Below are 18,717 nucleotides of genomic sequence, written 5' to 3'. Positions count from 1 at the left end.
TGTTTTAGTATCATTGAGAAACTATTTATATTAGTAGTTTGATTTTTTTTTTTATATTTTATGTTTTTATTTCAAGTTTAGGTAAAAGTAACAAAATAACAAAATAAATGTAATTTTCTTATATACAAATTTTGTAGTCTTTTTTTATAAATTTTCAGTTTTAGCTTTAGTTATTGAGTTAAACTAAATAAAAATGAGAAATGTTGAAATAAATAATTTTTATAATATATTTAAGTATTTTCCAGTCATTGTATATTTTATTTATTTTGCTGTCCTTAGACTAATCTCAGCATGAGCTCATCAAGTTAACCTTTAATCACCGGACAATAATATAATATACAAAGCCATATTATCACACAATTGACATTCAAATAAAACAATTACGCAATAAAAAGCGCACACACCCAGTGATTTATTTATATGTTTATTGCTGTGTTTGAAGATTACACTCCTTGGACTTTGGTGGATCAGTCCAGACACACACAAATTTCTATGATTTATTATTTAAATAGTAAATAACAATTCTGTGATACAATACATAGGCTTCACTAATAAATTCTGAACAAGCTAGACTAGGCGAGATGGTCTCTACACAAGAGCCTATTCTGTGTGCTTATACATACAATCTGATGTACAAGAGGAGACGAGAAACATGCCATTTACCAAAAAGAAAAACACAGTCATTCCAAACAAATAGCTTACAAAACCTGCACACCTAAAAGAGGAGGCACATGTAGTTCAGAATGTGCTGATATTAAATAAAAAGCTTCATTTTAAACACATGACCCACTGCAGGCCCCAAAGTTCATGTGCTTGTCGTGTGGCGGTACATTCCCACCGAAGTGTATGTGTAAATATAGAGTATGATATGATTTAAATGACTGATATTATTGAATGCAGCTTCATCTCTTTCACTTCACCATGAAATTCCAAAATAACAAGTGAATAAGTAAAAAAAAAAAAAGTTTCTCCGGCACTTTTGGGCAGATCAATGAGAAACAATATTTTGAGGAATAACACTTTGCCTCCTTTTGAATGTTGGCTTAGAACACAAAGTCTTTGTAGATATTATGTACACATCTTCGATATTTCTGTACTGTGAGAACTCTAAGATCTACTTTGACACTATATCGCAGTAGTTTCAAACCAGACAGAATTCAGATAGAAGTGTCAGAACCCCTTTATATGCCACGACACAATGAATCAGACCGAGAACTGATGCTTCAGAAAACATTACACCTCGCAAAAATGTAATGATCACTTCTTACAGATGGTGCTGATTCACAGGGACTTTTCTCTGCCGCAACTGCGCATTTGGCTCGTAATGACATTGTATAAGAAACATTTTTGTATGACTATAAATTATTCCACATTAATATAACTGGTGTGCTTGATAAGCTTGTCTGGATATATGCTTTGTCATGCTTAAAAAAAATTGGTCCTCTGGTCTTCCACAGTTCACTGGAGGTGCAGCACATCCCGCAATGTTCTCAGCCTTGTGCATGGAGAACGATTAGGCCTCATACACCCTACAAAGAGACAAAAAATAAATAAATAGAGAGGTTTAATATTGGGCTTTAAGATCTTTTTTTTGTCTGTTGTGCTTGGGCTTATACTGACACCTAGTGGGGTCGAGTCTTCTAAGTGCACATGACTTTAAAGTCAACATGAAACAGAATTCGTAAAAGTGACATATCTTAGTGAAATGACTTCTCGAAAAAAAAAAAAAAAAAAATTTGCCAGGACTTCTTTTTATCTATCAGATGAGGGAAAGTTAATGTTTTTGCTTAAAAATTGCGAGGGAACAGGAATAAAAACATGTGCATGCTTTAATTTTGATAAGCACTGCAATATTCCAAACAATTTTGATTTGATGGTGACATTTCATACATTTTCAAGAGTATTATTAAATTCCTTTTTAATAAATACTTTAAGGCCGTGTTCACACTTGGCGTCTTTTTCAAAGCTGCCGGCGTCTGTTTTACATTATAATCCTATGGAGTAAACCGTGTTTTCAAAAAAGTCCTGAGCGCTTTTTAAAATGCCACCGCCGGCGTCTTTTTCTGCAGCTCAGAGCGTTTTTTCGAGTTGAAAAAAGTTCAACTTTTCTGAAAAAAACGCCCTACGTCAAGCGCCTTTTTGACAGCTGACCAATGACAAGCGAGTAGCGAGATCTGTCGTTTCCATAACAAGAAGAAAAATGGAGAAGGTGCCGCAAACCGTGCATCATCCAACCGGAGCTCCTGGACTAAATTGTTGTAAGCACCATATTGGTTTCTTCCTCGTATAATGTCGTGCACCCACAAACCTCGTGGTGAATCGACATTTTCTTTCCCGTTAACTTCAAAAGTCAACGCAAGAGCCAACTTTTTACTCTTTCTTGACATTTCTGCAGTACACAGCGCTAGGCTACTGTTGCAGCTGTTGCTATGGCAACAAAAGACGCTCTCAGCTGCTATTTGTAACAGACGCTGCAAGCTTTGTTTTTCATTAAAAAAACGCTCTTTTCAACTTTTTCTAGTCAAAAAAGACGCCAAGTGTGAACACGGCCTAAAGGTGCACTCAGTTTTTTTTTTTTTTGTTCTTAAATGTTCCCCATCTTATTTGGGGTTTTGGGTTTTCTGAATATAAATTTAAGGCCTTTTTAAGACCAAGTACAGAAAACTTAAGGAAAGCATTGAATGGCGCACTTATAAATACCTTTGCTCTCAGCCACTAGAATATGGAAACAACTTTTACTGTTTTTTTTCCATTACACAGAACAAAAAAAGTTCTTCATCAGTATTTGTCTTAGTTTTCAGTGCAAGTGTCTGAAGATTCTAAAATCAAGCTCCATTTATGTGACAAGCAAAAAATGACATCAGATGAAAAAAAGTCGTTTTCTGAGAAACTGATCAAAATGAATCGAGTTTGATTGAAACAAGAGCAAATATCTGCCAGCTGGTTTAGTTTTCATACCCCACTGACAGATGTTTGCTCTTGTTTCAAGCGTAAACTCAAGAAATTTTGTTCAAGACTTTCATTTGCATGTTGATTTAATGATGTTTAGATATTTGTAATGGAAAACAAAGCAAAAATACTGAAGAAAAATGTATTTATGCTCCAATTTAAGACAGAAAATTAGTTGTACACAAAATTTGAGCATTTTAATCTAATAGAAACCCCTCTGTAGTTTATCTCTGTAATCTTTAATCAGACTATAATAACTTAACATTGCTAATTGTTTTGACTTTAAATCAACCCATTCCCAAAAACCACAATCCATTCCTGATAGACAAAACAGTCCCTTTTTTCTCATTGAATTTCGCTTGAATATGTATCTTGGGAAATATGTGAAAGTACATGAGTCATTTGGGTTTTGATCTGGGTTTTTAGTTTGCAGTGCTGGCAGGCAGTCGTTTATATCTATTAACGTAGAAGCGATGTTTGAAATCTCAAGAAGATCAGCAAAAGTTTACTGAACGCTACCTGTGTTTGTCCTTCCAGATTTTGAACCACTTGACAAGGTTCTTAGTGCTCTGGAGTCTGGGGTGCAGGCAATACTCCTGACCTTTGAAACGGGACACATTCTCCATGGTCACACTGTAAACACATGGGAGAAATTACGGATGAGTGGATGGGTAAACAGGATGAGACATGGGGAGAACATTAGTCATTCAAGCAACACAAACAATAAGCAGTGATATATTTCATGCATGTCATTAATCATAAAAATAATAACAATACTACGATTGAAACGATCATTTAAATTATATGCAGAAGGTAGAAATTGGACAAATCCTGACAAATGAGTGATTCTGAGGTGAATCATCACGACCGCAGAATGCTCTGCTGACTCGACTAGTAAACCAATGCAAATTCAATACCATGGCTTATTTTGCCTATTAAGATGATATTTACCACATCACTGGAATCATTGAAGCAAACTGACCAAGAGGGCCTAGTCTTTTTCGATTGTCACTTTATTATTCACCTGCGCAGCCAAAAGAACATGTTTGTTGACTCTAAACTCTTCATTGGCCTCTTAAAACAGAGCAGGAGCTATTGTGGGACTGGAGAAGCTTCTAGAATGTTAAACTCTCACTCCGAATCCAGTGCCATAAACTGAAGAGAAGGAACACTTTCAGCAGAGAGATCACCAATGCACACAAATGAGTTAAATGTCCAGGGATTATTTACCAAACATTGAGGCTAAATGGCCACAAATGTGTGTGTTTTTTTTTATTCTTATATAAAATATATTTTTGCATTAACTATTAATTATATAAGTATAAAGACTAGCTGAAATACTATGGCTATTATATATTCCTTAAGTGATCACACAGGCACAGCACTTTAATCGAGAATATAATGTGCTTCAAATATTGCTGTAAATGCATCAAGTAATACATTTTACATCTTACCGGTTTCATTTTAAATCTACAGTTCAGAGAAACAATTCTGTCCATATGTAATGAGATTTCTATATAACACTGAATATAAGACATAACTTGATTTTAAATATCCCCAGCTCTGTAAATATGCTGCAATACCTAAAACGACCAGCAGGTGGAACAGAATGTATAATAATGTCTTTCAAAAAGACCTGCTTGTCACAAACACAAGTTTGCTTCACACCATAGAAAACACGTTTGGATCTTACAGGCTTCATGCACCATGCTAAATAATTTCAATTGCGGCATCTTTTAAGTGTGCCACTAAATTGTCATCCGGATCCTATTGAAAATCCATTTAAAACGGTTTAATAGATGATCTAAGATGGTCATTACATAGTCCATGACGCATTTGGTGGCCATTACCTGACAGCTACAGTTAGAGCTGATTAAACTGGTGTGAACTGGATTGAGCTGGATCACCATGCTTGACCACCTCGAGATGAAATGACCTGTTTTATCTATAGCAGGGTCTAGGGGCAGCCGACACTTATGAGCTGCAGTTACAGCAATGAGGAAATCAACAAACATCTAAAAAATGGTTTCATATTTAGTTTTTTTATTGTAAGACTACTCTATAAAAGCTTACTGGAAATATTAGCTGCTTAATAAATATATAATATTTACAGAATAGCTAATTATTGAGTTGTTATCCAGTTAAAGAACCTACTGCAAATCATAAACGGTCATAAAAACACACCAAACACACTTACAGACTCAAACGAGCAAATCAAAGATAGTAATTTTTTCAACTCACAATATCATCTTTTCTTGGCAGTACGGATGTTTAGGCTTGATCTCCAGCTTTTGTACATCTTTGTACCGGATCTTCGGACCTTTTCTCGTGCATCTGCACTTGTATGCTAAGAAATGAATAAAACGCACTGTTTAGTCTCAAGGAAAATCATGCAGTAGATCTCACAAAAACTGTCAAGCGATATCTGATTCATGTTGCACCCAACCTCAAAAAGAAATATTTGAATACAGAAGACAGAAATAGAAAGAAGTGACAGCTGCATAAAGAAAATAGAGCCTAAAAGTGAAAAGCAAATGAGAATGTTTACACATTTTTATAAATGCATTCCTTTAATAAAACAGCATTATAAAAAAATAAGCTTACATGCAAACAACATTTTATTTGCATTAACATGCATTAATGTAATTTGTTAATTTTTATGCATTTAAAAATAATAAAGGACAAGTACTGTAAATATGCATGATAGTTTTGTTTTCTGATTTTAACATCGTGTCTAAAAAACTTTCATTGCTGTATTAATGAAAATTTATATATACTTTTTGCATTAACGTAATGAAAATTTGAGGTAAATGTGCTTAATTCTGATCAGGTATTACGTTTTTTTTTTTGATGAAATATAACATGGCTATTTCCTCCAGAGAAGCTTACTGACATGTTCCAGGCAGCATTTTCTAACTTTCAAACGCATTCAAAACTGAACTGACAACAAGGCTGCACAAAAATCAACAAACAGCACACTAGACTGGCGTGGTGGAGATTCATTAAAGTGCCCTTTGCTGTTTTCCCTCGATCTCCTCCAGCAGGTGAGCTGCGCGTGACCTACATCTGATCCCTCATCAATCTTCTCCGCTCCATTCAGTATCATCTCTAAACAGCCTCTCAGGACACAAGCCAACAAGACTCATCCAGCAACACAAAGAGCCACTATTTACTACCACTGGCCAAGTTTTGCAGAGTGAACTAGATTGTCTGAGACAAGTGGAGATATTAGACAAGTTGCACCAGTAAAAGGCGCTGCTATTCTGCTCGAAAAGTTCAAAACAGATCAAATAGAAGCATAGATGTGTTATAGGCTACTAAAATCATGCACTTCGGAAATAGCATAATTCTGTATTGATTGACACTTTAACCCTACATAAAAAAAATTAAATAACTATAACTATATTAAAATAAAATAACACACACTCACCCTCTGTGTTGAGCGAATAAACGGCGATAACCAGCAAAAGTAAAGCGGCCGTACAGCGATTCATCCCTAATAGTTTGTTGAGAAGCTCCAGCAGCCTCCGATTTACTCAAGCCACTCAAATCCAATAATCGAGAGTGATGATAAACCCGTCTGTGTCTCTGTAATGTTGTGTGTGCTCCGCGGTACGCCACGCTCTTCTCAATCTGAAGAGTTGCGCTCGAGCTCGGAGCTTCTATAAACACGCGCTCCAGCGCCTCATTGATATGCAGAGCCCGCCGACGAATTAACTGTGGCCGTGTCTCCAAACCGAGCGAGTCGCCTACCTAGACAGCATTTTGGAATCGTTTGCATGCAGTCGAGGCTGTTTAGGTAGGTAGTGCCCTAGGCTTTGAGACACGCAGAGAAAAAGCGATGAAATCGAGTTAAAAAGTTTATTAGGAGAATCTGTACGTTGTCAGGGGAGATAATTGCATTGGCTTTCTTGCCCTCTCACTTAATTTGCCCTCTCTGATTCTTGCTCATGAATAAAGGCTCAGTTTAGCAAACTCCTTTTTATAACCAAGTAAATCTATACAGTCGGACATCATAATAGTCTTTACTAGAAGAGTGTTTTCTTAAGAACCTCTTTTGACCTAAATACAAAACATCTGCCTTTAACTTCTTGGGCTCTCTGAGACTTATGCTAGATTAGGCTATAATTAAGTAAACCTGTGAATGAACACTGTTTTTCTTTCCTTCATAATTCTTAAATGTTAAAAAAGCATTTTTTTTTATTGGTGGTAATAGTGTTTTGTAGCCTAATGCATATAAAATGTTTTATGCTAGTTTCACCAATAAAGCTGCATAAGTATTATTTTGTGCTTCTAACCTGGGTTTGTGTAAAAAAATGCATAATGTTGGCAATAGTTTGGAACTGATTCTGTCCACTTTTATATATCATCAGCATTTTCTTTTTAAATTAGCATTGCATAAAAACAAACCAACAGCTGCTAGCACATTCATTCACAACATCTTTTCCACGTTGAAGAGTGTATTTTATTTCACATGTGACAATGGATTCATGAAGACTTCTAAATATGTAAGATACAGACATATTTTGAAAATGCTAATTTTTATTTGAATATTTAGAGACATGCAAAGTGAGTTAATTCAATAAGCTGCTTGTACTAGCTACTGATGCTATTTACTTTCATACATAATACTTTATAATATAATTTTGTGCTTTTGAATTTGTCACTTTTTTTTTTTTTTTTCTCGATGTCACAGTGACACTACCTATTGTTTTCTGCACTGGCACCAAACAGTGTTTGGCTCTGTAAATGATACCCCTGAGAAGACTGTTCCTAATTTCCTCCTCATGCATAGATGATTGGAGGGCATGAAGCGAACCATCTGAGTATCTGTGTCTGCGGACAAGAGCCTCATCCCAGCTGTCATCAGCCATGCCTCAGTCCATTTCATGTCTGTCTGTGGTCCATCCAAAGGTCTGGCTGAACTGAAAAGCATGAAAATCATATGTGAAGCTGCCCTTCATTCTGCCTGACTGGATATAATAGAGACTTAATGGTAACAGACAATGTCAATGCACCTCTTTAACCCAAATCAGCTACCACTGTCAAGGGCATTTATGTTGTCAGTCATACCAAAAACACAGGCAGCTATATCTATTCTTTATTGTTTACGTCCTAAAGCTGAGATTGTCCACTGATCAAGAGAATAAGAAATCTGGAACGTTTTAAATCAAGCTACTGTGAAGAAAACAGCAGAAAGGAAAAAATGTTTTTCGAAGTTGTAAATAAAGATTATCATGAATGTTTTGGAAGGAAATACTACATTTAAAATGTTACTTGCTGCTTCTTAGTGATTCATTGTGAAATTTACTAGCAATGTCTGAGTGAAAAATATTTCTACAATTTCATTACATTAACAGTTAATGATCTACTAATGTTTGACAACCACACACGTGTCACAATACATTTTGACCATTATTTCTACCCTAAAAATCTTTCTGAAATGTTTAGTTTGAAAAGTATGCAATATTTTGTGACACAGTTTTTAGTGTGCCATAGGAGTCCAAATACTTTTGGAGCTGGACTTAACAGAAGTTGATTTAACCATTCACCAGTCACTAATAAAACATTTTAACTGACGAATGCCTCTATATACAGTAGACTAAGCAATAAGCAGGTTATCTAAACAAGGAGGAAAAATGCACATGGTGTTTTAAATCAGGGGGTGATCCAAAATAAACATACCTTTAATGAATCAAATCTGCTGCTTTAACTCTGTCCCAGCCACCTGCTGGCATAAATGCAAAACTCTCCCCAGTGATCACTGCGTCACCTTCCCCCAGGTCAGCTGTGAAAGGACCTAACTGACCCTTCACAATATGTAACTCATTCCAAGCAAGCATATTGGAGCAATTACTTTTAGTATGTTTATAAAACCTGTCTAGACCAAAGGCCATTTTTGGCATACAGTCCTTCTTTCTTCTCTTTGAAAAATGTTTGTTTGCAACAGCGATCAGAGAAGAGGATTCAGAAAGATCGCTGATATTTGTCACAGCTGATAATGAATGAAATAGTATCTCAGTCGTATAATTATTTAGAAAACCAAGATCTCTGGTTCTGGTGGATTGCAAGTCTGACAAAGAGTCACAGGCGGCAGGGAAAAAATGCAATTGTTAATGCAAAAAAACAAACATATTAATGTGTGCGTGACAGCAAAGTAAATAGCCTTAACAACTGTTAATCGCTTCTTATATAATTTGCTGGCAATCAAATTCTACAGTATTTTGGCAAATATTCATCTGTCGCTGGATAGAAGCAAGCCAAAGCAGGCAGACTGGCCAGGTTGCGTGTCATGCTCTTGTCCTGGAAATCCATTTACAAAAGGTAAAAAAAAATTAAAAATTCCAGACTAAATACGATTCACTTGCAACAAGGGTAAATGTGTGAATGTTTTAACAACAAGCAGACAAGCAGACCGTGACCCCTGAAAAGGTGAGCCTTGATCCACTTCCAAATGAACTCTGGTGGGATTTTACTGAAATATGAATGCAATGTGGGCCAAATACATCTAAAATGAAGCATAAACAGGATGTGATGACACTAGATGAAATGGACGAAATGCTCAAGCACACCTGGCTCTTCTAGTCATAGAAGCTAAAGTATGTCAAAACCACCTTCACCTTACAGCGGGGTGTGCAATTGAGGAATTCCTGGCACTGTTTTAACTCCTTGACACATTTTATAAGGTCTTTGTCAGTTATCAGCTTGTAAAAATACCACCATATTTACACACATACAACAAATGCATGTAACCCAGTATACAGCAGTTTTGGATTAAGTTTGCAAAATATACATCATAAAAGTGGCCCAATCAGGTTGTGACTGTATCCTTAAGCCTTTAGTTTTGTCTCTTTTGATTTGGTGTTAAAAATGACATTGTGGATGCTAAGTGAATCAGGACTAAATGAATCATTTTCTTTTTCAGTCCAGACCAAAACAAGTGTGTAAACACACCCTATTAATATTAACCTATTAATACATTTACATTTTTGTGTTTAAGTGTATTTTACTTTTTGTACTATGTTGGGCCATCACTCGATGTGCAGTACAATCTGAGTTAAAACTCTTTGTGTTATAACCAGATAAGGGCCTTTGAGTGTATGCAATAGCATGACTGTAAAAGTTTTTGTGTTTTATTTTTCCACCCACAGAGGCTCATTTTACTTTATCGTAGTTCTAATGCATTCAGACAAAACATTTATGTATTTGTTTGTGTCTGTGGGTTTATCATGCTGAGCAATGTTTTCTTTGTTGCATGTTATACAGCATATACAATGCACTGCATATAATCTCTGTTGCTCAAAGGAAAGCACCGTAACACGACAACGTGTAAATCAGCACGTCAACAAACATCAAAGCAGCTCCTGTTTTCTTGAACAGGCACGTCTCTGAAAATTGCTGATGCAGAAGGGTGGTGTTTGCAATTGCACGTAATGATTTTAAGTCAGGTTAGCCAATGGCCAGCGGGCTCTCGGATTCTTCACGTTTACTTGCTCCGTGAGAGAACATGCTGGATAATTGGTGCTTAGAATTCCACTATACAATACCATTAGTCTAAATGTCCTGGAAGAATTATAGGAATGTCTGCTTAAATAACATGTAAAGCGAAGCCCTTATATTGCATGAGAATACCTAAAGAGGAGACACAGAAGATGCATTTGAATTGCAGTGTCACAAATAATTTAACTTCATAAATTTATTTAGTACAATTTACACTTTGTTACAGAATAATTGTCCCTACATTGACATGCAGCATAAACAAAAGCAGCTTTAGTACATACCAGAGTCGATCTGTTCAGCATTGCACAAGCTGAGAGGCCGGACACATCCAGTCAAGTTTCTGTATACCTCTGTCAATCTCTGTATTTTTCTCAGAGAGCCTCGTTTCAGCCGGGTTTCAGTAAGTAAATAAATGTGATGAGAACACTAATAGCTGATAATGTTACATAACACCGTCTTTGGAGCTGCTGATCTATTCATCACACATCTGCGGTGGATTTGACATCTTCTTGAGACATTTTCATATTATTCAGGGCAGGTTTGCTATTGTGCTTATGCAAGTTTCTTCATTATAGACCAAATCTAAAGACGGATCTGCATGATCATCAGAAACTGGATAAACAGTGCTTTAATATCATTTGTTGTTCATAAAGCCAACCTTTTCTAAATTCCAACAGTCCTTTGACAATAACACACAATGTATTATAAAACAAGTCAGTCCAGTTCCATTAATAGTGCAATATTTCTTGATGTCACACACTAGTCAAGTCATATTAATTTATAGGGAACATGTGACGTGTACTGCACAATGAAATAAATCAACTCATAATATAAACTTATAAGACTACAATAAGACAAAGCACTACAAAAAATTAAATAAAATAAATTACACTAACTCGAAATGCTATAGTCAGACAGGATTTTAATATACTGTATAATAGTACAGGAGTATCAAATGCACAGTGGTATATCTATTGCCTCTGGAAGCAAAAAATAAATCATGATCACCTTTAAACTTTAATCAGGACTGTGAAGTGGACAGAAGTAATTTCTTTGAAGATTTATTACAGCCTGAGGAGTAGTGATGGAAAATGTTGGAAACCAAGTGGCACCAAACCTTTTAGAGCTTCAAAGCAACAAATAAACAAATTCTTTAATGAGCTGATACTAGTAAACAAAAGGCCAGTTTTCGGGAAATAGTTTTCCTGTTATTGGTGCCAGAAAGGAGCCTAGCGACTGCATTGTTGTTTCATCTGCAGGGGAAACTGAGATGAATGACATATTCTCATTTACTGAACAGAGATTACTAAATGAATGGTTTTAATTTAGCAGTAGCCCTGAGGTAGAAAAGGATTGCACAACATAATTTATTAGTAATATTTTAAGACCTAGAAAGCCCAACTACAGTTTTTGTCTTCCTCTCATTTAGCTGTAGAAAGATTTTAGCCTTGCAATGTTTAATAGTAACAAAGAAAAAAACTTTTTGAAACAAATTAGGCATTCTAAATAAATAAATATTGACCAAATATAAGTATAAATAAATAAATAAATTTATAAAGATATAAAAGTGCCCAATACAGAACTTTGGGGAACCCCGAAGTTGATAGAGACCAAAGTAGAAGAGAATTTTCCAATCCTTACAGAAAATGCTCCATATTTAAAGGTGAAGTACTACAAATTGCAATTAAATATTTGAAATGTTACAAAAGTACCTTTGGAATCAATATTATATCACTGGCCAGCTTTGGCACATTTGATGATGTTCTTTGACTGGCAGTCAAAATCAGTTTCTAGAAATTTCTATTCTTCTGTTCCTTCTCTTCTATTCTTTCTCTTTCATTAATGGACCTCTCCAACAACACAGTCCATTAGACAGAGCACATAACAGGCGAATGGTGTAACGTAGAGAGAAATGTGTTTTGTCCAAATCTGGCTCAAAAGTGAAGCCAACCGCACTCCCCAAGACCTTTCTGATGTTTTTCCAAGCGTGATTGCTCTGTTAGCCAGGAGGTCTATTTGACTGGGTGTGACTGATGTAATACACCAGTACCCTGTGATAAACTCATGTCTCTTAAAAACCTTCTGTCCAAACATCACATGCCAATACTCATCAAACCGACCAAAGCAGGGAACATATTTGAAGGCCCTGGCCAGAGGCAGGAGCACCGGTGCAGAGCTGGTGTTTAATCCAGATTGCATGTGTCATGAGCTTAGTATAGTTCCTGGGAAAATAAAGCCTGGCTGATTTTAGCTGTCAGAGAGTGCGGTCCAGAAAATCAACCCACTACAGTGTAAATAAACAGCAGTTAAATAACCTGATTAATCCCACTAGGCCTAGCACTCTCTCTCTCTCTCTCCCTTCCTCACACGTTTGTTTTTGTGAATTGTGGGGACATTCCATAGGCTTAATGGTTTTTAAACCGTACAAACCGTATTTTCTATCGCCCTACACCAACCCTACACCTAACCCTACCCCTTAAGAGACATTTTGTGCATTTTTACTTTCTCAACTCATTCTGTATGATTTATAAGCCTTTTGAAATATGGGGACATGGGGTAATATCCTCATAAATCACCTTCTCCTTGTAATACCTATGTCATACCCATGTCATTTTACAAATTTGTGTCCTCATGCCGCAAAAACATGCACAGAGAGAGAGAGAGAGAGAGAGAAGAAAACAACTTTATCTATTTAATACTGTTTTAACAAATGAGGATGCCCGTAAATGAGGTTGTGAGATTTTGTGAGGTTTAGATCAATTCTGGGTGCAAAATTGTTTAAATTTTTAAACTGTACACACTTTACATATATATAAAGGAGATAGGAAATGTCTGAAACACACACACACACACACACACACACACACACACACACACACACACACACAGCTCTTAGATATTTCCTTGACCGTCACTTTTTTCACCCCGAAATATAGCAGAATGAAAGTTTGGAATGTTGAGAATTTGGTTTCAAGGGTCTTTTTAAATTGACTAATCAACTGTATTATTTATTGTCTTCATATTTTGAATTAATAAAATAAATTAAGAAAATTAACATTTATTTATTGTTTAATTAAATAATTTTAATTAAAATAGTCATTCGAAGTTTTAACAACTACAAACTTTAACTTGCAGTTAATAGATATTTTTATATGCAAGCTGTAGTGTGCAGGATCCCTTTTCTTTTTTTTCTACTAAATGAAAATAGTTATAAATTAAATAAATTATAAATTATTAACACCAACCATTTGGGTTTTCATATTTTACAATTATGAAAACACACACACACACACACGTTTATGTATGGAAAACAAAGATACTGAGGACACAACATGCTGATACTTTCGCGAGCCGTAAGCTGTAAATAGAATATGGGTCACTCTGACGTTTTGTTTTAAAGCCAGTATAAGGCAACAAAAGAGTAACGTGACTAAAGTGTTAAATAGTTAAAGTGACATCTAACACAGCCTGAGGATAGCCTATGTAAGGTATACAACCCAAAGAGAATGTGCTGCCATCCAAATAAATTGCTCTTGGCTGTGCACCAATTCATTGCTATGGGGTATTGACGTGGACGGTGAATATTTAAAATCTTCCACTCGTCTCGGTTCTCCCTCGAGATGTTTCTGACAACACAGAATCCTGTTCTGAAAGACAACAACATTTATTGGTTTTCCAACGTGTCTCAACTTCATTCTGTTTCATCTGATGAACACTCCATAGTCATCGTTATTAGGACAGAACAGATGCAAGTAAAAAATCTCCAAGTATGAGAACCCAGAGGAGTGCATTTTGCTCGGGCAGAAGAAGCAGGCACCTTCCTTTAAGCTCAGGGCTCAACCTTGGCTGGAAGTTGAACTGGTAATGGGCAGCCAACCCAGCATCTTAGCAACTGCCATTGACCTGCTGCGGAAACTATGTGTGAATAAGGCACAAGTCCTGAGACAAGTTTGCACCCAGGATATAGGGCCATTTTTTCATGGGCCATAATAGTGGCTTTGTGCACACATTATCTGCAGGCCTGGAGGACCCTACTTGGGATGAGAAGCACGAGAGACAAAGCAGATGCCCGCTGGTGTAATTGCACCAACAGTGGCATACCATAGTGCACCAGAACAGTTGTGTAATGGAGGAAACGGGCAAGATGCTTTTTTTCCCCCTCTGAGAGTCATATTCCTCTGCGTTAATAAAAACATGTGGGCCAGTTTAAAAAGGTCAACCCTACTTGGCCTTTGCTCAGGTTATGAATGGCACCTATCATGGGGCATCTGTTAAAACACCAGCAGACGCCGTTCAACATCAGACTGACAAAACAACTCCCTCCTCTGTGCGATTATGAGCGAAAAGTTGATAAAAGCAAGACAATGGTCCTATTGTTGTGATGGAGGAGGTGGTGGCATATAGTGAGTCACAAAACATCCTCGTTATTACGTACAGAGGCGCATGACATGCTTACAATATGAATAATGACAACATTTGAATAGTGACGTTGGAAACTCAAACTCCTGAACGACCTTACTGCGGCTTCAAAACCAATGCTTTATTTTCAACAAAAGATGAGTTCTGCTACATACAGCACGCTCCAAAAACGATCAAATAAGCAGCTAATTATTGTAACTTCACAAAATCCTCTTAGCGATTGCATCAGGATCCATGTGCTGAGAATTATGGGAAATGTGCAGAGGTTATTCTTTGGATTAAGAATGACAAATAAGCAAATAGGACTCAACACAGCTGGGTGACTGAAATGCGAAATTGTGAGGGGGAGAGATCACAATCAAGCCCCACAATAGATAGACTGTAGAGATTTCTTCTGGTTTGGAAGATCTGGCCCTAATCTGTATGTCTCCGGGGAGAACAATGTGAAACAGAGATATTTTCTGAGTCACTTTAAACTTCATTGTTCTACAGAGAAATGCGTCATCGCTTGCCGGAAACATATAACGACGTCAACCCACATATTGTATATACTGATATAACAATGGCAATTTGAATGCAAAAATATATTTTATTGTGTCATCATCAGGGAATACATGAGTCACTGAATGTCTACTGATAGTGGATCTGTAGGGCTTCAAGTAAAGTAGTTAGGAAAAAGTCAAAAGAAAGAGCATAAAGGAAGCTATAAAAAGAAGTGTTTAATTGCACTTTGTGTACTTCAAAACTTAAGTGTATGTAAAAACTATTTACAGTAAACTTACATTATTGTTTATTAATGCACATTAGTGCACTGTTATGACAAATTGTTATACTTAAATCATGTAAATCCTGTTTTAAACCATCTTTTGCATGCTTTAAATTACACTTATTTTGATGTGTTGACTAACAAACTAATGCACATGTAAATTACTTGATTAACTGTATTATCTTATTCAATATTACATTTAAAATTGACATTTTAAATGTAATAAATTGCAACTACTTCATTACAAATTTGTAAATAAAAATAATTGAAATACATAATTTCAACAGAAATGACATTGACGTATATTTTAGTTTTAACTGCATTCCAAATAAATTTGAACAGTAATACATTTTCATTTAATTGCAAATAATTTGCAATTAAGAGTTCGAAAACGTTGCATTCAGTATATTCTTGTAAATCATATTTTTACATAAGTACTCTCACATAAGTACACACTCTTTAAGTAACTTATGCAGAGTTACTTAAAGAGTGTGCTTCTTTTTTTTTTACAAATGACGCTAAAAACCCACCACACCTGTAATGTACAGGAAACACTCACCCTTTCATTCAAAGCCACACAAACCACACTTTCTTTCCAGAACAAGCCATGTTTCCACACATCATCACAACACAAACAGAGCGGACCACATCCCTCCCTCATGGAGATAATATTACAGTAGCAGCGAAGGGCATTGTTCCCTGTTTCTTTGGCAAATAACACAAACATTTCTATCAGCAGGTACGAAAAGAACAGGTGGAAGAGTCACAGATGACACAGGTGAGTTGTTTAAACGCAGAAAGCTTCCCCCATCCCTCCGCTGAAGACCCAAGACAGAGAGAGGCCTTGTGCATCGGTGTCCTTTTACTGATTAATCATACATGATAATGCTCAAAAGAGCCTCCCTGGACAATAAGCGTCGTCAGGAATCCTCTGGAATGTTATGTAACTGAGCCCTTTGGATTAGCAAGGCTATTACAAGCTGGAACAATATAGCACTTAAATATAGCCTCAAATTTCATCTCTCGAATCTTGAAACAGGATTATGTTTACTCTTCAATGAAATTACTACAGTAAAGGCACGGTAATGTGGTCCCATGGTGCAGCAGGAGTTCATCCATCTGACCACGTGTGTCGGGTGAGGGTGTCCATACCCTCTCGCACACAGCAGGAGAGTCCCTCTCAAAGCTGCCAACCTCAGCAGGAAGCTAATTAGTGTTTCCTCGCCCTGTGTGCATGGCAGGGGGTGTGAAAGCATGGTGCGCGACTCCAGAGGCACAGTTGTGCGGCAACCCTCTCACGCACGGGGACCCGATTCACATGCACACGCATGGGTCTCACTTTATCTGGAGGTCCCGTGGAGGTCTGTTGTTCGTAACCACGCGCAGCCTCCTACAGCTCCTCATATCACTCTGCTTTAATTTCCTCTGATTGCACCCTTGTGCATCATCTCAGCTGGGGGGGAAATAGATGATTCTGATTTGCTTTTCGGTTACACTCATGCAGTTCCTCCAAAAGTCACTGAAGTGAGGAAACAGTTCGACTCAGACCGATGAGCCGCTGAAATGCGCATGTGTGAACCGAACACTAGAATGAAGGGGAGAAATTAATGTTTTTATGGTTTCTCATGGTTTATGTAAAAAAGGTGGACTGATCAATATTTATTCACTTAATATGCTTTAAACATGCAAAACATCCACATTTCACATCATAGTTGGGAGCTTTAATAATTATTGTATACGTTACGTCATTGTGTAATCATCTAAACGAACTAGTGAACAAGTTCAAGTTTCTCTGGCTCTGGCATAATGTTGTGAATAATGTTCAGTTTCTTGCACAGACCGAGCATTTCACTTCATAAGACCTCAATATATCGTCAGGAGCCATGGGCATTATTTTGGGTTCCTTGATGTGCTTAATGCGCAGCTGTTAGCAGCTATGAATCACCAAGGATCACAGTTCCAGCTAAAAATCTATACTGTTCTACTGAAGAAAAAAAAAAGTCACCTTGGATGGCCTCAGGGTGAGTAAATTAACAGCAAATTTTCATTTTTGGTTGATCTATCCTTTTAAGAAGTCAGTACCTCTGGTTCTGTAGGTGAACATGAATGATAGGTGAGCAAATCTGTACAGTCAGGCTTTCATGCCACACCTGAAATATGATTCATAGCAGGTTGCAATGCACTTTCTAGGGTGTTCTGGGTGGCTGTTACATCATCGCTGTGTGGTTGCTAGGTGGATGCTTTCTAGCCAGCATTTGTGAAAAACTGTTTTTGTCTTCATTCAGGGATAAATTAAAACTCTGTCATTATTTACTCATTCTCATATTGTTCAAAACCTGTATGACTGTCTCCTGTAGAACATAAAAGAAGAAAAAAGGTTTCTATGTTGAACATAAGAAAATCATACAGGTTTGGAATAATGTGAAGATGAGAATATGACAGATTTTTCATTTTTAGATGAACCATCCTTTCACGTGAATCTCCAAATCCACTTAAGCCTCAAGGTGTGGTCACATTTACCATTGTTTTGAGAATTCTCAAGGATGAAATCCAGCCATTCCAATAGGAAATAATGCGATCGGGAATTTTGTGAGAGAGAAAAATGTTTTCCCATACATTGCTACATTACAATAGACATTTATGCAAATGTGTTTCTCTTAGGGTTTCTATTCAGAATTTAGGCACCAATTTCAAAATTTGCTTGAAAAATACCTGAATATGAGAGCTGTGGCTCTATTTTTGGGTTTTTATCGTCAGTCAGGTTAAACTAACGCAGCCCAACATCTCTTCAACATTCTCATAGGACGAGCCACATAAAATTAAAAGCTGTGTCGCTGCTGTTGCCATGTGATTTGAAAGTGTTGTGCAGTGAAACTGACGTTGCACAATAAATCATGGAAAACAGACAGTGAGTCAGAAGGACGTTTCAGTGTTTGGGCGAGCTGTCAATGAGTGGCTGTAGCATTCATTTTTCTGTGAATGGTGTTTTAAATGCTGTATGATAAACACTGGTTAGGGTTGTTGTGTACCCTGAGACAACGCCCCCACCAACTGGAGCTCAGCAGTATCGGCATCCTGCGAGT

General features: G+C 36.8%; 1 protein-coding gene across 2 annotated transcripts; it reads right to left on the bottom strand.

Moving 5' to 3' along the window:
* Positions 1-407: 407 nt before the first annotated feature.
* Positions 408-6,906, bottom strand: LOC306883803 (C-X-C motif chemokine 14-like). Of its 2 annotated transcripts, none has more exons than XM_079439292.1 (4): positions 6,380-6,906; positions 5,191-5,296; positions 3,469-3,582; positions 408-1,529 (listed from the first exon to the last, which is right to left on the bottom strand). In XM_079439292.1, exons 1-4 carry the CDS (start codon positions 6,441-6,443, stop codon positions 1,514-1,516), a joined length of 300 nt encoding a protein of 99 aa, XP_079295418.1. In that variant the 5' UTR covers positions 6,444-6,906; the 3' UTR covers positions 408-1,513. The 2 variants fall into 2 exon arrangements, with proteins under 2 accessions (XP_079295418.1, XP_079295419.1); XM_079439293.1 differs by lacking the exon at positions 6,380-6,906 and adding an exon at positions 5,843-6,038 and having other exon boundaries at positions 415-1,529.
* Between the last annotated feature and the right edge of the window lie 11,811 nt (positions 6,907-18,717).

The sequence above is a fragment of the Barbus barbus genome (genome assembly GCF_936440315.1).
Source record: "Barbus barbus genome assembly, chromosome: 17".
In the NCBI taxonomy this organism is placed as follows: Eukaryota; Metazoa; Chordata; class Actinopteri; order Cypriniformes; family Cyprinidae; genus Barbus; species Barbus barbus.
Note: the sequence above shows the minus strand (reverse complement) of the source record. Positions and strands in the feature narration are given on the sequence as shown.

Coding starts and splice junctions, on each gene's coding strand:
- LOC306883803 (XM_079439292.1), bottom strand. CDS start 6,443: ATGAATCGCTGTACGGCCGCTTTACTTTTGCTGGTTATCGCCGTTTAT. Junction 5,297..6,379: donor TTATTCGCTCAACACAGAGG/GTGAGTGTGTGT, acceptor TTCATTTCTTAG/CATACAAGTGCAGATGCACG. Junction 3,583..5,190: donor TGCCAAGAAAAGATGATATT/GTGAGTTGAAAA, acceptor ATGTGTTTACAG/TGTGACCATGGAGAATGTGT.